This window comes from Pseudorca crassidens, chromosome 9, assembly GCF_039906515.1.
Source record: "Pseudorca crassidens isolate mPseCra1 chromosome 9, mPseCra1.hap1, whole genome shotgun sequence".
Taxonomy (NCBI): Eukaryota; Metazoa; Chordata; class Mammalia; order Artiodactyla; family Delphinidae; genus Pseudorca; species Pseudorca crassidens.
Window position 1 is genome coordinate 54,216,042 of NC_090304.1, and position 16,548 is coordinate 54,232,589.

General features: G+C 38.9%; 1 protein-coding gene across 1 annotated transcript in view; it reads left to right on the top strand.

Moving 5' to 3' along the window:
- The window catches only part of UVRAG (UV radiation resistance associated), a 352,887-nt gene that overhangs the window by 106,069 nt on the left and 230,270 nt on the right, over window positions 1-16,548 (top strand). Inside the window, 1 exon segment of the mRNA XM_067750404.1 lies at window positions 2,437-2,511. Within this exon segment, the coding sequence (XP_067606505.1) occupies window positions 2,437-2,511 (75 nt within the window).

Below are 16,548 nucleotides of genomic sequence, written 5' to 3' on the forward strand. Positions count from 1 at the left end.
AGTGATGATGCAGCTTGTCCACAGTAGCCGGAGCTACAACTACAAGCCAATTTCCTGAATAGCCTTTAGAGACAAGAGAGTTAATCAGGAAGTTTTCCCCAGAAGTCATGAACTAAAGTTGGTTTTGACTTGAATTTTGATGACAAAGAAGCAGAGGAGTTTGAAAATAGCTCTATTCAAGGTGGGAATTTGGAGAATTTGTTGATAATGCTTATATGGGGCACTTGCGGTGGCAGAAGTTCTTGTGCTTAGTTTAAGTGGTTAGAACTTGTATTAATACCAACAGCGATTGTATACTCTTTCAGTGTTTGGGTATCTTTTTACATTCATACAATCATTTTACATGCACCCAGTGACTTTGGGCCTTTTGAAGGTCATGTGAGCAAGTATTATTTTCCTGTCAGTATTTAACTGAGAAAACAGAAGCTCAGAGAAATTAAGTAACTTGTTAAAGGTCACACAGTGATTGGTGGATTTAAGCTATTATTTGTTCCATTGCTCAGACTATATTTATTATTCATTTCACCAACTTTGATTATCTGTCTTTAAAAAGTGTGCCTTTTTTCATAGAGGGATCAAAATACAAGATTGTGGTTGAATTAAAAGGCTCTATATTCTGTAGTCTCCATATTAAGATTCTGACACATTTTGGGGTCAGTAATCTATAATTAATGGTAAAGGATAGTAAGTAGTATGGAGTATCATGCAGCCTGTTTTGTTAATTTTCTTTATTAATCGGGAACAAAGGGCTCTATCGTTGACTGATTCTGATTTTTTCCCCCAGTATTGTTTGTGTCTAACTTCCGAAAGTACTTTCATATCCAGTGATAATTGGATTCATTTCATCTGTAGGACACCACTATAAAACAGAACAAGGAGTGTTTCTGCTTTTGGCTGATGAGGGATTTAAAGCATGGCCCATTAACATTGATTAGCGATTATATATTGAGTAGAGTGCTAGGCACTAGGGCTATAAAGTCAGTTCCTTATGAAGCACTAGAAGGTTGGAATTAGAACTCAGATCACTTCAATTTTTTTTCTTTTTAAGCCCAGTATCTTTTCAAGTCCTAGAAACATGTTGTGTCATATTTTTCAACAAGTTAATTTAATGCCCATCTTTATGAGGCTTATGCTTTGAAAACTTTACTTTCATGTTAGATTCACTCCTGCCCATGATCTCACCCCACCCTTTCTTTAAATGGCATGTATTTTTCTGATTTTAAAAGTGATCCATGTACTTTGTGGACAATTTGGAAAATTTTGAAAAGCACAGAGAGGAGAATAAAAAATTATGTGCACTCCTTCTGCCCAGCTGCAACCATTGTTAACATTTTGATGCATATGATTTTATTTAATCTTTTTTCTCCTGAGGTATATATGTGTGTAAAATATTCTATGTTTGTAAAATTTTGAGTTTCTTCTAATCTTAAAACTGATTTCATAGTGCTTTCTCTTTTTCTCTCATAAAATGAAACACTTCTTGAAATTGGTTTATAGTTTTCATTATAAGTTTATTATTGCAGGCCCATCTTTTGGTATTATATTCAGTTAAGTAAATGATGTAGGTAAACAGGGAGCATGTGATTAATTTTGCTTTAGTAATAGATGTAGCAGGTATGGAAGTCAAATAAATGTTCACAGGAATCTTCTACTGCTGGCTTTGACCTTTCTATCTCTAGCTAGAAAGAAGAGATGAAATATTCTATTCTGGTAATCCCCCGCTTGAACCCTCACATTAATCCTTCACTGCAGAAGCAATTAAAATTGTTTTAGCTACAATTCTTTCTGATCAAGTAACTAAATCTGTTTTTATAGACTTTATACTATTTTGAGTTTTAAAAAAAATCTTAGTTCTTCAGTTTTAAAAGTTTTAATTCTCCCACCTTTTAGGTGAAGTTTTATTCGAGGTTGGCACTGACTGAAGCTCGAATCAGTTGCATTTGAAAGAGAGTAGTAGACAGAAAATAATTAGACTTTTAAAGACTTTGAGGATTGGATATTATCTTTAAACTGTCTTTTTGAAATTAGAAAATAATATTTATCTTTTATGTTTTTTCTAGGGCTTCGTGTTTTTTAAAGCACTCTAATAGACTAACTGGGCTGTGTTTTCTTTGAGATCAGAGAATGTAGAGTGTGCCTCTGAATCCCCTATGCTTAAGGAATATGCTTTCTGTAACAACCTCAAGAAGTGTTTGTGAAAAATGTGTGTGAATGATGGTGCCTGTGATCTCATGTGATGATTTTGCGAGGACTTTGACTAAAGCAGGAAACTCTAAATTGATCACCTGGTCTTATGATAAGTGTTTTGTTTTCTGCTGGCTTGTTAGACGTAGCCAACCTATTTCTCAACATTGAAGTAGGTCCTGTCATTTTCTAATCACATTAAAACTTGATTGGAATGAGATGAACTAATAATGTGTTTTCCTCCTCTCTTAGATTCATGCCCGCAACCAAAATGAAATAATTTTTGGGCTGAATGATGGCTATTATGGTGCTCCATTTGAACATAAGGTAAGGGGATTTGCATAACACTGTGAGTTTTGTTTAGTGCAGGTGTGCTTTGATGTATCAGGTAAAAGCTCTATGTAAATAGAATCATATTTTAAGTATCATTGTAAGTTTGTTTAGTGTGGCTTAGGGTGAAGGCTTAAAGTGAAAACTCATTTTGTAACCACATCAATACATCTTTTCTAAATCCAGATTATATTAATTTTCCTAAGAGAAAATCTTATGTAGCTGTTTTCTACATAATTCTTTAGAGGTTAAGGAAGAATAATGAATTTTAATTAAGTGTAATACAATTTTATTAACTGTTTCAGAAATCTGTTACAACTTTGAATAAATTTAAGAAACCTGAGGCAAGTTATACTGTAGTCATTTATATTATAGTCTGTGCTGTCTCTGTATCTAAAGGTGATTAGAGAAAGGAGAGGTATTTACCAAGTACCTGCTATCTGTGGCACCATGCCAGGCGCTTCATGTTCTTTATCCTACTTAATACTAGCCACAAACCAATGAGGTGAATTTTCTACATTATTTCCTCTTGGTGATCATGTTGTTTTCTAATTCTTGGTTGTCTGAAATGCTATTGCTAGAATGCTTCATTCATTCAACAGCTATTTACTGAGCACCTGCTGTACCTCAGCTACTGTGCTCTAAGTGCTAAGGGTACAATGGTGAGCAAACAGATTTTTTTTCCCTGCTGTCATGGAGTGTATGAGGGAGACAAGCACTGATAAGGTAACCTGATAGATAACTATATAAACACAATGTTGGTGGGTGCTATAAAAGCATGTGATGAGGATCTTACCTACTCTAGTGGCTCAAGAGAGTTCTACGGGGACTTGACTTTTAAGGTTACAATCCAGAGGATGAATAGAAATGAACAATGTGGAGGGATGGAGGCTGAACAGAGAGAGCATTCCGGGTAGAGGAGGGTAACATGTTGGAAGGCTGTGAAGTGCTAGGGGAAGTGGTGAGTTTTCGGGACTGAAGGAAAGTCTGGGTGATAAGGGAGAAGGATACCAGAGGAGGGTGGAGAGGTAGACAGGGACCACATAACACAGAACCTTTTGAAGGGTTTTATCCTAAGAGCAGTAGCATGTGTTGAAGGATTTTTAGCGTGGCAGAGATATAATTAGATTTGTGTTTTAATAATTTCACTCTGGCTGCTTTAAGGACTGATTGTAGAAGAGGCAAGAATATATGTGGGAAGACAGTAAGAAGGATCTTACAGTACAGAGGGTAAGAGATTTGATACTTTGAAACAGGTTTATGGTAGAATAGCAGGTAGATTTAGGAAAGTTTTAGGAGGTAAAATCAGTAGGACTTGGTGATGGTTTGAATTTAGGGTGTAGGGAAAAAGAAGGTGTTAAAGGATGACTTTCGGGTTTCTGGCTTAGATGAAGTACCCAGATGGATGAAGGTGCCAGGCACTGAGAGAACTAAGGACACTGGAGGAAGACAGCTTTGTTGGAGGCAGATCGTGAGTGAGTTGAGATTTGATCACATGGGCTTTGAGATACCTTCAAGATATCCATGTGTAAAGTAGGCATTTGGATTAGATGAGTCTGGAGTTCAGAGGAGAGAAGTAGGTTAGAGATTTAAATATAGAAATATAATAATGGCAAATAGTTATTGAAATCGTGAGTTCAGATAAGATAGACCAGTGACAAGCTGTACAGTGAGAAAAAAGGGGCTTAATAGCAGGGGGTCTGTGAGGGTCTCCAACTTTTAGAGGCCAAATATGGGAGGAGGCTTTGGAAAAGGTGGCTGAGAAGGAATGGTGAGAGATAGACGAGGAAAAGAGAGTGAAGTCTCTTGTGGAATCTCAGAGGCTAAAGAAAGAGAGGTTTTTGTTTTGGTTCGGTTTTTGGTTTTTAAGGAGAGGGTGGTCAAAAAAGATGAAGACTGCAAAAGGCCCATTCAGTTGGGCAAAATGCAAGCTATTCTAGGTGACTTCATCAAAACTCCGTTGAAGCTCTGTTAAGCTTTTTTTCTTTATTTTAAAGCCCTCATCTTCTAAGTTCCTATAGTATATCAGCACCCTATGTACACCTTTGACATAGGTTTTACCACTTTATAGCTCTTTATTCCTTTCTAGTCTGTAAGCTTCTTAAGGACAGATTTCCATATGTAATTTTGAATTCCTAGTACCTATCATAGTCCTTGACATGGTATTTGCTTAGTAAAAATGTTTTATTTAATGAGAGAATTGTGGGAACTGCCAGTGCTGTTGTTTGTAATGTCCCATTTATAGGGTTTAGCCATCCTGAGTCTGTTGAAGGATTAAGTTCCTCCTGTAACAGGTAACCAACTCACCATCTAGCACGATGTCTGCATATAGTAATAATATTAATAGTTAACATCTGTTGAATGTATTATGTATCAAACAATGTTTTAAGAGCTTTATATCTCTTACTGTATGTAATCTCCCTAAGAATTTTGTAGCCAGAGGCTAATAGTAGTTGAGATTTCGGGTAGGTCAATAACTAATAACCCTTTCTTCTTCTCCTGAATTTGGAACAAGTTTAGAAATAAGACAGGTGATAAATGGAGATCAGAATGTTGGCGTTATTACTGATAAAACTAATTAGCAAATGTGGCTTAAATTGTGCAACTGAAAGAGCTTGTATATAGTACTTTCTCCCAAAATGAATCCCCATACCACCAAATAACAAAACAAGCAAAACTGCATTCTTCCCCTTACGGGGACAGATCCTGACCCTCTAAGACAAAAGCAGAATTTATGTGGACTTCACACAGGCTGTTCCTGAATCGGGGGGAACCTGGAAAGAACTAAGGCGGTCATGTTCAGTTCCGTCCCCCAAACTCAGCAGTCAAGCTCCTGCCTATTCTGGGGAGGAGTGAGTGAAGGACACAGAAAAAGTAGACTTTTTTTTTTTTTTCTTTATAACCTTCTTTCCTGGGAAATGGAGTGGAAAGTTTTTCTCCTAATGTGGAAGCATGGGCATGCAGAGTAAGTGTTTCTCCCTAACAATAATAATAATGTCTAATGTTTAGTGAGCACATATGTGCCAGGCACTATTCTAAGTGCTTTATATATTTTACCTCATTTAAACCCTACAATTGTCCTTTTATAGAAGAGGATGCTGGCACAGAGAACTTAAGTAACTTTCCCAAGATTACACAACTACTAAGTAGCAGAGCTGGGATTCAAGGCCAGATGATCAATAAATGTTCACTGAATAAATGTTTTGTAATAAGTGGTACATTTTATTCTGTAGTCCTTCAGTTAATAAGTTTTGTAAATTTATAAGGCATGCTTATCTTGCCCTGTACTAGCTTTTTTAAAAAAATTAATTAATTTACTTTTGGCTGCATTGGGTTCTCATTGCTGCGCGCGGGCTTTCTCTGGTTGCGGTGAGTGGGTGCTACTCTTCGTTGTGGTGCGCAGGCTTCTCATTGCAGTGTCTTCTCTTGTTGCAGAGCATGGCCTCTAGGAGCACAGGCTTAAGTAGATGTGGCACCTGGGCTCAGTAGTTGTAGCTCGTGAGCTCTAGAGCTCAGGCTCAATAGTTGTGGCGCACGGGCTTAGTTCCTCCATGGCATGTGGAGTCTCTCCAGACCAGGGCTTGAACCCGTGTCCCCTGCATTGGCAGGTGGATTCTTAACCACTGCACCATCAGGGAAGTCCCCCTGTACCATCAGGGAAGTCCCCCTGTACCAGCTTTCAAATGAACACCTGACATATAGGTTGAATCTCCTTAAAAAGTTTTTTTTTCTTTCTTTCTTTTTCAAGAACGCCATAAGCAGGGTTTCCAGTCAAGAAGGTATTATAAGTGCACACTGTGAGACCCTCTGCTGAACCAAACAAAAAATAGCAATTGATGAAATCAGAGAAGTTTAAAGAGGCATACCTTGCTAAAACAAGCAAAGAGCAAAATAATAAACATCTCTGGAACAGAAATGGAATAGAAATGCAAAGACGTGGGCAGAAGCCTTGGGCGTTGGCTGAAAGATGTGCTCCTCTGGGCGAAATGAACACTAAATGAGCATAAAAGCTGAGTAGATGTGGCACTTGGGCTCAGGAGTTGTGGCTCACGGGCTCTAGAACGCAGGCTCAGTAGTTGTGGCACGCGGGCTTAGTTGCTCCGTGGCATGTGGGATCTTCCCAGACCAGGGCTCAAACCCGTGTCCCCTGCATTGGCAGGCGGATTCTTAACCACTGCACCACCAGGGAAGCCTTGACATAAATGTTTTTAAACATTTATAGCAATTTGACATTATTGTGCCTTTTTTGTATTTTATAAAAGTGTCAGCTCACAGTGGATTGAAGGAAAAGCAACCAACCCTTTCCCACAGAGAGTTTGAGGAGCACTGCTCTAGACAACAGTAATAAGGTGAGGGAGGCTGTTTTAAAGAGTAAGACTCATTGAGGTCGTTGAGTTGTTCGGGAGGAGGATAGAGACACTAAACAAGTTTAGAATTTCTTAGAAAAACTTGTGGTCGAGTGTGCATGTTAAAAATGTAAAGATGGGCTTCCCTGGTGGCGCAGTGGTTGGGAGTCCGCCTGCCGATGCAGGGGACGTGGGTTCGTGACCCGGTCCGGGAAGATCCCACGTGCCGCGGAGCGGCTGGGCCCGTGAGCCATGGCCGCTGGGCCTGCGCGTCCGGAGCCTGTGCTCTGCAGCGGGAGTGGCCGCAGCAGTGGGAGGCCCGCGTACGGCAAAAAGAAAAAAAAATAAATAAATAAAGATACCTAAATGCTAGAAACAGAGTATAGATTTTTTTTGTGTTTTTTTGGCGGTACGCGGGCCTCTCACTGCTGCGGCCACTCCCGCTGCAGAGCACAGGCTCCGGACGCGCAGGCCCAGCGGCCATGGCTCACGGGCCCAGCCGCTCCGCGGCACGTGGGATCTTCCCGGACCGGGTCACGAACCCACGTCCCCTGCATCGGCAGGCGGACTCCCAACCACTGCGCCACCAGAGAAACCCCCAGAGTATAGATTTTTAATTAGCAGAGGGAAAAAAGGGAATGTAAGGAGTAGAACACTTTGTCAACTTGATAGGAGTCAGAAAAGGAAAACAAAAAAGAAAGCAAGTGGTAAATAGAAACATGCAGTACAGTGATAAAAGTAAGTCCAAATATACTTGTAATCACAGTCATTGAATATGGATAGCATATCTGTGGTTGAAATATTTCATAAAGGATTAAAAAACGCTAAATCAGCAAGGCTTTAAGAATGTATGTTCTGGGGACTTCCCTGGCGGTCCAGTGGTTAAGACTCCACACTTACAGTGCAGGGGTGTGGGTTCAATCCCTGGTCGGGGAACTAAGATCCCACATGCTGCGTGGCACAGCCAAAAAAAAAAAAAGTACTGTACGGAAGGGAAAGGTTATACTTGTGAAGCAATAGGAAGCATGTTTTAAAGCAACTTTTAAAATACTGACTGAAGTTTTTGTTGACCAGTTCTTCAGCATTCTTGTTTTGTTACATTAGCCATAACCAGAAACAGTTTGTTATTACTTCTGATGACTATGTTGCTGTTATTCCTTCCTGTGTCCACCTTAAAGTGTCTTCAGCCACTATGGGTCTAAAAGCTGAAACTTACTTTTATTTGCTCAAAACTTTTGCCTCTTTGTTTATCTGCTTCTCAAAAAGGCTTTACTCATTTCTGTTGAGTTTTTAGGAACCTAGTAAGTCTCTCAACTTTTTACTATATTGGATGAGTACTCAGTGTCACTCCCAGGGGTGTCTTTGGAAACTAATACACTTGGAAATCTTTGACTAAAATATATACTGTGGGTTTGAATCCTTCATTCAGTAACTTCTGCTGGCCTTATTAGGGAGTGATATCTTGTTAATTTTATGTAGTAAAATTTCATTTATTTGGCATACAAATGTGTACATATTTAACAGCAGTGCAGACAAATAAATAATTGAATAGGTGATAAAATCTATCTTTAGTTGTAAACGTGATTCATGATTTTTTTTCTATCAGTAAATATCAAGTATCTACTACGTGCCCATTATTAAACTAAGTACTGTGGGATACAAAAGTATTAGATGCAGAGTCACAAACCCTTATTCTTTTAGCAGAGATAAAACAGCATTTATTCCAGAAGAGCTCCAGTTTACAAATAGTTTAGTTTGAAAAATTATTTTTGATGTCAGTTGTTTGGGGCTTAACACAGGTGAATTATAGCAGAACATTAAGTAATTTGAAGAGAACCTTAGGAAGAGGTTCGTGAATAAGGCTAGGTGATATGGAGAGATGTTTCCAGGTGGATTTTACTGCTAGGATGGCAGTTGGGCGAGCATGGGAAATGAGAGGCTGTTGGGCCAGCTCTTGATCCAGTAAGCTGGAAACTTTTCAGATCCCTGTATAGGAGTTTTGCCTTTAATATAAACATGTAAGATTATCTTTGCCTGAATTTCCTTTCGGCAACTATTCTTCTTTTTGGAAGGATGCTGACAACTACCTGGGTGAATGGACACTCCTAGTGGTTAGGAATATGGGTTTTGGAGTCAGATTGATGTGAGTTTAATTCCAGGCACCACTGCTTACCTATGAAAGAGATTTTGGGCAAATTGACTCATCTCTGAGTTTGTTTTTTCATCTGTAAATGGAGATAACAATTTCTACCTCATCATAAATTCTTTTGAATATTAAAGGTGATATAATGTATATTACAAGGCTGGCACATGAGTAGAGTTCAATAATATATGGAAACTACTACTCACTAGACTCTAAACCCTATGATAAGAGGGATTACATCTCTAATGCTTACCACTGTCAGTAGTTGTGTCCTTTGAACCGTGCCTGGCATGTAGTAGGTGCTCATTTTGTTAATGAATGCAGCTGAATGCCAGCTATATTTAGGACTATCATAGCAATAATTGAGATTCAGAATCTCGAGGGGATGGTATTTTTCTCTCCTACCCTACCTTATCCCTAGCCCCAACTTCTGGAGTTTTATTTTTATGTAACTCATATTGTCATAACTCTATGGTGTTATTGATAAAGTACAAAGAGCTTTAGATTGTTAAGAATTCTTGTTCTCAGACTTAAAACTATAGTAGCAATGTCTTCAGAGTCCAGTAGATGGCAGTGCTTTCTCATTTTAATGGAAAAAAATTAAAGCAGGAGTAGAATCCAAATAAAAAGGATCAAACCTTTTTGGAATAGTGACATTCTCAGGAGATTAAAATAGCAATTTGGTGATTACTTTCACAAACGCAGCCACATGATTTGACCATCTCAAGTACATAATCCAGCTGAGATGAAGATTTAGGGACAACAGCAAGTTTCAGCGTCTGTTTTGAGAGCCTGTACAAATGAAAATTCCTTATATTTTTCAAGCATGATACTTTTGAAAAGTAGAAAACCTGAGTTCTAATCCCAGTTTTGTTCTGGTACTGTGTTCCTTGAGCAAATCACTTAACCTCTGTTAGTTTTAGGTTCCTCATTTTAAAAGTAAGAAAATTCTTATCAGCTGATTAATGCTAGAGGGAATATTAGAGTTATCTAGCTCAACACCCTTATCTCAGGGATGAAGAAACCGAGGCTCAGGGAGCCTCATGACCTCTTGAAGTTGGCATGGAAAGTTAGTTTCATGCTTTAAGTGGTAACTTAGACATAGCTATAATAACATCATATATATAATATAAAAAAATCACTACATACTTTCATAGCTCTTTTGCCTTTAAGGATTTGCCTATAAATTATTTTACTCCATTCTTAAAACAACCTGTGGGGAAGGCGGAGCAGCTATTATTAGAAGTTTTAGCAGTAGTAGTAGCAGCAGGCCTATAATGGCTAACAGTTAGTATTTGGGGAATAAATGAATGGCCAGCATATCAGGATGACTTGGTGGCAGAACCAGGGCCAGAACACATATCTCTGTCTTTCCAGACATGCACTTTCTTCATTACACCATGTCACCTGTGTAAAAGCGAGGAGTAGATGATTTTCATCATTAAATTCCGTTTTGAGGTTCCTTCCATCATTTTATTTGACTGTGATTGTGATTAAATGCTGTTAGAGGTATCTTCAACTTATAGCAACTCAGGTGGTCAGGTATTAGTATTTTTGTTTTCAGAATGAAGACGCTGAAACCTAGAAAAGTTGAGATTTTTGTTAACTTTGTAGAACTGAGAAATTAAAAAGATGGCTATTTTCCTCTTGCTGGTTAAATTCATGGATGCTAACTTATTTCCAAAGCATGTCCCACGTGGTACTCAAGCAGAACATTTAGAAGTGGGGATTAAGTATGTCAAGCAGCCTATGTTTTAACAACAGAGAAAGGGATATGGTATAACTTCTACCCAGGTCTCTCAGTACGTCATCAAGTAGAAGTTGGAAGATCACAAAAATAGCTCATTCTGTACATGCTCTACTCAGTTTTCCTCCCAGAGCTCTCCCCCCACCCTGCCCCAACCAGGTTACAAAATACAAGAAACAGACCAGACAGATCCTAAGGGGCTGTTTCTAGTAACTGCCTGCTTCGTTACAAAACATCTAGGTATCTGAGCTTAGTTTATATCCAGGGTGAAACTTTGTTTCTGAATTATTTGAGCTGGTGTGATATCCTAATAACAGTATTACTCCAGGTGAGTATGGAGCTTTTGAAAACTACCATTGCTAGTTTTCATTTACTGAGTACCTACTATATGTCAGACACTCTACTATCTACTTTACATGTTTTGTTTAATCTGTGTAACAACTCCATGAGGTAATTATTGTCATTTTATAGGTACAGTATCCTAGAAGAAAAGGTTCAAGTACTAATCCCAAGATTACTTAGTAAGTAGCAGAACCATGATTTGAAACCAGGTCTGATTTATTCAAAGGCTTTTTCTTTTAACAACTGTGCTATGTGGTATCTCTACATTCTTTCGTACTTCACATAGCATGTCAAGGTACCACGTCACTATCTTTACATTTAACCAGAGATATCCACTATATGCGTTGTGAGAATCAAATGAGAGAGTACATGGGAAAGTGCTTTGAATGGTATAAAGTGCATTATTGTACAGACTTTGGGTATTTATTATTGTAGAGTGGACATGCAATGCCCATGAGGCCATCAACCCACCAAAGTCCACAGAAGTTCCACATATTAGTCACTCTATTTGGCTTCCCTCTGAGTCTTCTTTTTTCCTTTTCTCTTGGATCAAATTAGCTTCTGACAGATGTTTGGAAAATCATCTCATCCTGTAATTCATATTTATAAATCCTGTGGTCCCCATTCTCTCTCTTCATTGAAGCCAGAGAATAATCTGGGAAAATGCCACATTTCCTGTTATGAATTTGGAGGATCTTGTCTCCTTAGCACAATTTTTGAGCTTTTCAGAATTTTAATACTGGAAAATTCAAAGCCAAGCATGGTTCTTCATGTAGATGTTTTAGATTCTTAGAAAGTAAACAGAAACAGAGCTCCATACTCATCCTCACTAGGGGATTCAGAGAGTTGGAAATTTTGTTTAAATTTTGAAAACTTGTCTTTACTACTCTTTCTTAGATTTGTAATTAGGGCATTCTTGACTTTTTTTCCTTTCCCCTCTGTGAGTCAGTTTTGGTTTAAATTGTTCCTCTAGAAAGCTGGGAATCTTTTCTTCTTCTTTTCTTTTCTTTTCTTTTTTTTTACCTAGTTAACATGGTACCACTGTTGCCTTTTCTTCCTTCTCACTTCTCTTCTCTCACAGTTACAGTAACTGTGTATGCATCCTTCTTCCTGTTAGGGCATAAGCTCCTTTAGGGCTGAGGTTGTATCTTACTTTTTTGGTCCCAGGATTTAGTGTAGACTTTGCTTAAAAGATATTTTTTCGGAGTGAATGAATCCACTAAGATCACATGGTTCCTATCAGTATACTTTTCTCTGAAAGGATGACTACTTTAGCAGGGTCACTTTCAGTCCTCTTGTTATGGAGTTGCATTGATGACATTTAATGCACTTCATACTTGGAGTGTGTGACTATGATTGTGATTATTATTATTTTTTTTTTGTAGTACACGGGCCTCTCACTGTTGTGGCCTCTCCCGTTGCGGAGCACAGGCTCCGGACGCACAGGCTCAGCGGCCATGGCTCACGGGCCCAGCCGCTCTGCGGCATGTGGGATCTTCCCGGACCAGGGCACGAACCCGTGTCCCCTGCATCGGCAGGCGGACTCTCAACCACTGCGCCACCAGGGAAGCCCGATTGTGATTATTTTTTGAGGATAGTTTAAAACACTGAAGTGTGAACAAGAACCTCTTCACCCCTGTTGACTTGAATTAAAAAAAAGAATTGATTTTAGTTTCAAGATCTGTATACCTTTGCTTAATAACACTGTTCTTATTTTCATTGCTTCTTACTGTTTTGAAGGAGAAGAAAACATCTGCTGTCTCAAATCTCAGACTAGATCTGGGGGAATGTACATATTCAGCTGAGGTAGAAGAGGTCTTGCTTTCCCTCCTTAACAACTCAGCATCTGGGCTTTGTCAGAGCCCAGGGGCAGTGGGTGTCCGAGGCTTGAAGGTGCTTGACAGAGACATGTGCACATTTTTTCTTGGTTTAAACTTGCCTGACTCTTAAAAGTGTGTTAACGTCCAAATGAACATACACACATAGGAACACAGGCTGTCCTTTGATTCATCAGGTAGCCATTTTAGGAGGAGTTGTACAAATAAATACTATATTTTTAAAAAGTATACTCATTGCATCTGAAAAGATGCTCAAGTTGTAGAATGAGCCATTGGTTTTTTTCCTTGTCCATTATGATTTCTTACTCTACCTAAATAAGTAGAAGAAGGACTATTTGCAGAGCTCACTTACGGTTTAAAGAGTAACATGTATAGTCCACTATCAGTCCCACTAGGGCAAGCTTTTTCTGGGGCCCTTAAGCTGTTGTCCTCAGGCTTCCACTTGGGCCGTTTGTCTTCTCATTAACACATTATCTCTGGATCATTCAGATCTCTCCCAAGTCTACCTCGCCAATCAGCGCTTCCATATATCTAGACTTGAGTCAGATTGCTTGGATGTTTCAGAGACACATACTCCACAATTGCCAAACTGAGCTCAGTTCCTTCCCCCTCTAAGAAAACCTCCTTATTGTGTTCCTTAGTTCAGTGAATGGTACTGCTGTCCATCCACTTTCTCAAGTCAGAACAAGGAGCCATCCCGAACACCTCCCTCTTTTTTTGAGTCACTTTTTTGAATCACTACTTAAGGTGTCTGCTAAACATCTGCTTCTTTCCTGGTTCTTGCCATTCATTGTAGCAAGATTTATCTTCCTAAAATTCTCGTCATGTCCCTCCTTTATTCAAATCATTTCAGAGTAATTAATGACTTATAAGGTCTTATTGTGATTTGATTCCTGATTTTGAAGCACCCAACCCGTAACACTTTAAGCTAAAATTTATGCATCTCAGTTTTAGAGTTTAGATCTCCTTTCCATTGAACATTTTCTGTGACATACCCCCTAAATCCAGTTTGGATACCCCTCTATCTGTTCTCATAGCACCTTGCCTTTCATTTTTCTTGTCACTATCCTTAACCAGTTATATTCTGATTACCCATTTGCTCATCTCTCTTTCTTACTAGACTGTACACTGTGTAAGGGCAGAGACAGTGTCTGTCTTTGCCACTGAATTATCTGTAATACTTAGCACTGTGCCTGGCATGTAGTAATAATACAGTAGATATTTGTTGACTGAGTGACTGAATGTTGCTGTAGTAGATCATTTAAAATTCTGACATATACTACTTGTTTGTCATCAGTTGTATAGCTCTTTATTCAAAATTCTAGTTCATCTATGTTTAAATAGTTTCTGACCACTTCTGCATAGACATCTGCCATTTGCAAATTATTATACTTTTTTAAAAATAAATTTATTTATTTATTTTTGGCTGCATTGGGTCTTCGTCACTGAGTGGGGGCTACTCTTCGTTGTGGTGTGCGGGCTTCTCATTGCGGTGGCTTCTGTTGTTGTGGAGTACAGGCCCTAGGTACACGGGCTTCAGTATTTGTGGCTCGTGGGCTGTAGAGCACAGGCTCAGTAGTTGTGGTGCACGGGCTTAGTTGCTCCGCGGCATGTGGGATCTTCCCGGACCAGGGCTCGAACCTGTGTCCCATGCATTGGCAGGCGGATTCTTAACCACTGCACCAGCAGGGAAGCCCCCTGTTATACTTATATATATATGAATCTCTTCATTTTTCTCTCCAGGTTTGCTTTCCTTTCCAGTTTTTTACATTTTTATTAACTATTTTTCCATTTATCCAGGCCTCAAATTTTGCAGTTAGTTTTGATTGATTTCTTTTATCCACTCGATTCATTCAGCTACTAGACTCTTTTGCGTCCTTTGAAATCACTCATATATATGGCTACTTTTCCATATCTATTGCCGTGATCCAAGCTCAGCCTGGCACCCTGTAAGGCTGGATCACTGCAGTAGTTTTCTGGCAGGCCTGTGGCTCTGGTTTCTTTGTATCCACGTTGTCTTATTCACCACTGCCTGATTAATCTTCCTAAAGCATACTTTCATTTTTTTTATTCCTCTGCTGAAAGGTTGTATGGAATAACTTCTTGTCTGCTAGATGTGTCCAAATCTCTGATCTAATTTCCTTTTCTCCGTCAACCTAAATTCAGTCAGTGGTATAGTACTTTTGGTTATATCTCTGCTTTTATCTTTACTTCTTTTACCTATCTCTCTCTTTTTTTCTTCAGAGTTTGAGCTCTCGTTACCTCTAGTATGTGTGGATTTTTAGAATAGCCTCCTAACGGTTGTCTGGACATTCTGCTTCCCCTAATTTGTCATATTTGTCATTACCAAAGTAACCTCCATTAAATGCAGCTCTGATCATTGTCCTACACTGTTAGAAACCTTTCATGAGTCCAATAAGCATGTAGGTTGTCTCCCTTTTTAGTATGACATTTGAGGCTTTCTGTGCTCTGGCCCTCTCAACTTAGTTATATAACTATATCTCCCACTATTTCCCCCTCCAGGGTTCCAAGTAATTTTGACATCATTGGAGCTGAACAAATTGGACCACTATTTAATCTTCTCTGGATACAGCTTATGTTTTCCTACTGTCATGCTTTGGCTAAAGGTGTTCAGTCTGTGTGGGACTTTCCTTCACTGCCATTCAGCCTTCTATGCTTCTTAATCTGTCCCAAATATTGCTACCCCTGCTGCAGCCTTTGATGTTCCTGCTTCTACTAGATGGAATCTTTACCATATTGGAACTCCTGTAGCTTTTCTTTTTAACCTTTCTTATGGCACCTTTGCAGTTTTTACTTCACTTGGAACCTTAACTGGGTTATATACTTTATAGTATATTGGGTTGTATACCTTTATAACGATGATAGCAATTGCCTGACACCCTGTATGTATAAGATGTTCAGTAAACACTGAAATGAATAAGTATATGTATAATGTTGTTCGCTTCATTAACAGTTATCCTGTCAAGTGGATTATTTTAGTAGAACTTTTATAGTTTTAATAAAGGATAGTCTTATGATTGTTGTAGCAGCTGAAAACTCTCAAAATGTACAGTAACATGTTTTAAAAGGAGACTCATTCAGCGATCTAGTACAGGGATAATCAAATTACAGTCCCCACATGTTTTTATATGGCCTGGGAGCTAAGAACGATTTTTACATTTGTAAACAATTTGAAGGTGAAAACAAAGAAGAATGTGCGATGGAGATGATGTGGCTTGCAAAGCCTAAAATATTTACAGTCTGGCCGTTGACTGATCTAGAAACACACCTGATCATCTGCCTGGAATTACTCCTGCTCATTGGAATATGTGAAATTATCTGTTTCCTTGAATGGTTTAATAGGCACTCACCCAGACCAGTGCCTATTCTGTTCCCTTCCTTGAAAAAGAATGGTTAGGCCTGGCTTCAGAAGAATTTTGAGTGACATGTAAATCTCCTCTGGGCTCTTTGGCACTTGGCAGTATCTCACACAGATAACCAGATACAAATGAGCCATTTCTTTCCATTATGATCCTTCATCAGAGGTCTGCCGGCATCGCACATCTGGTGAAGTTAGATGTCATTCAGAGCAAAGCTCTTAGCATATTTCAAGAATGT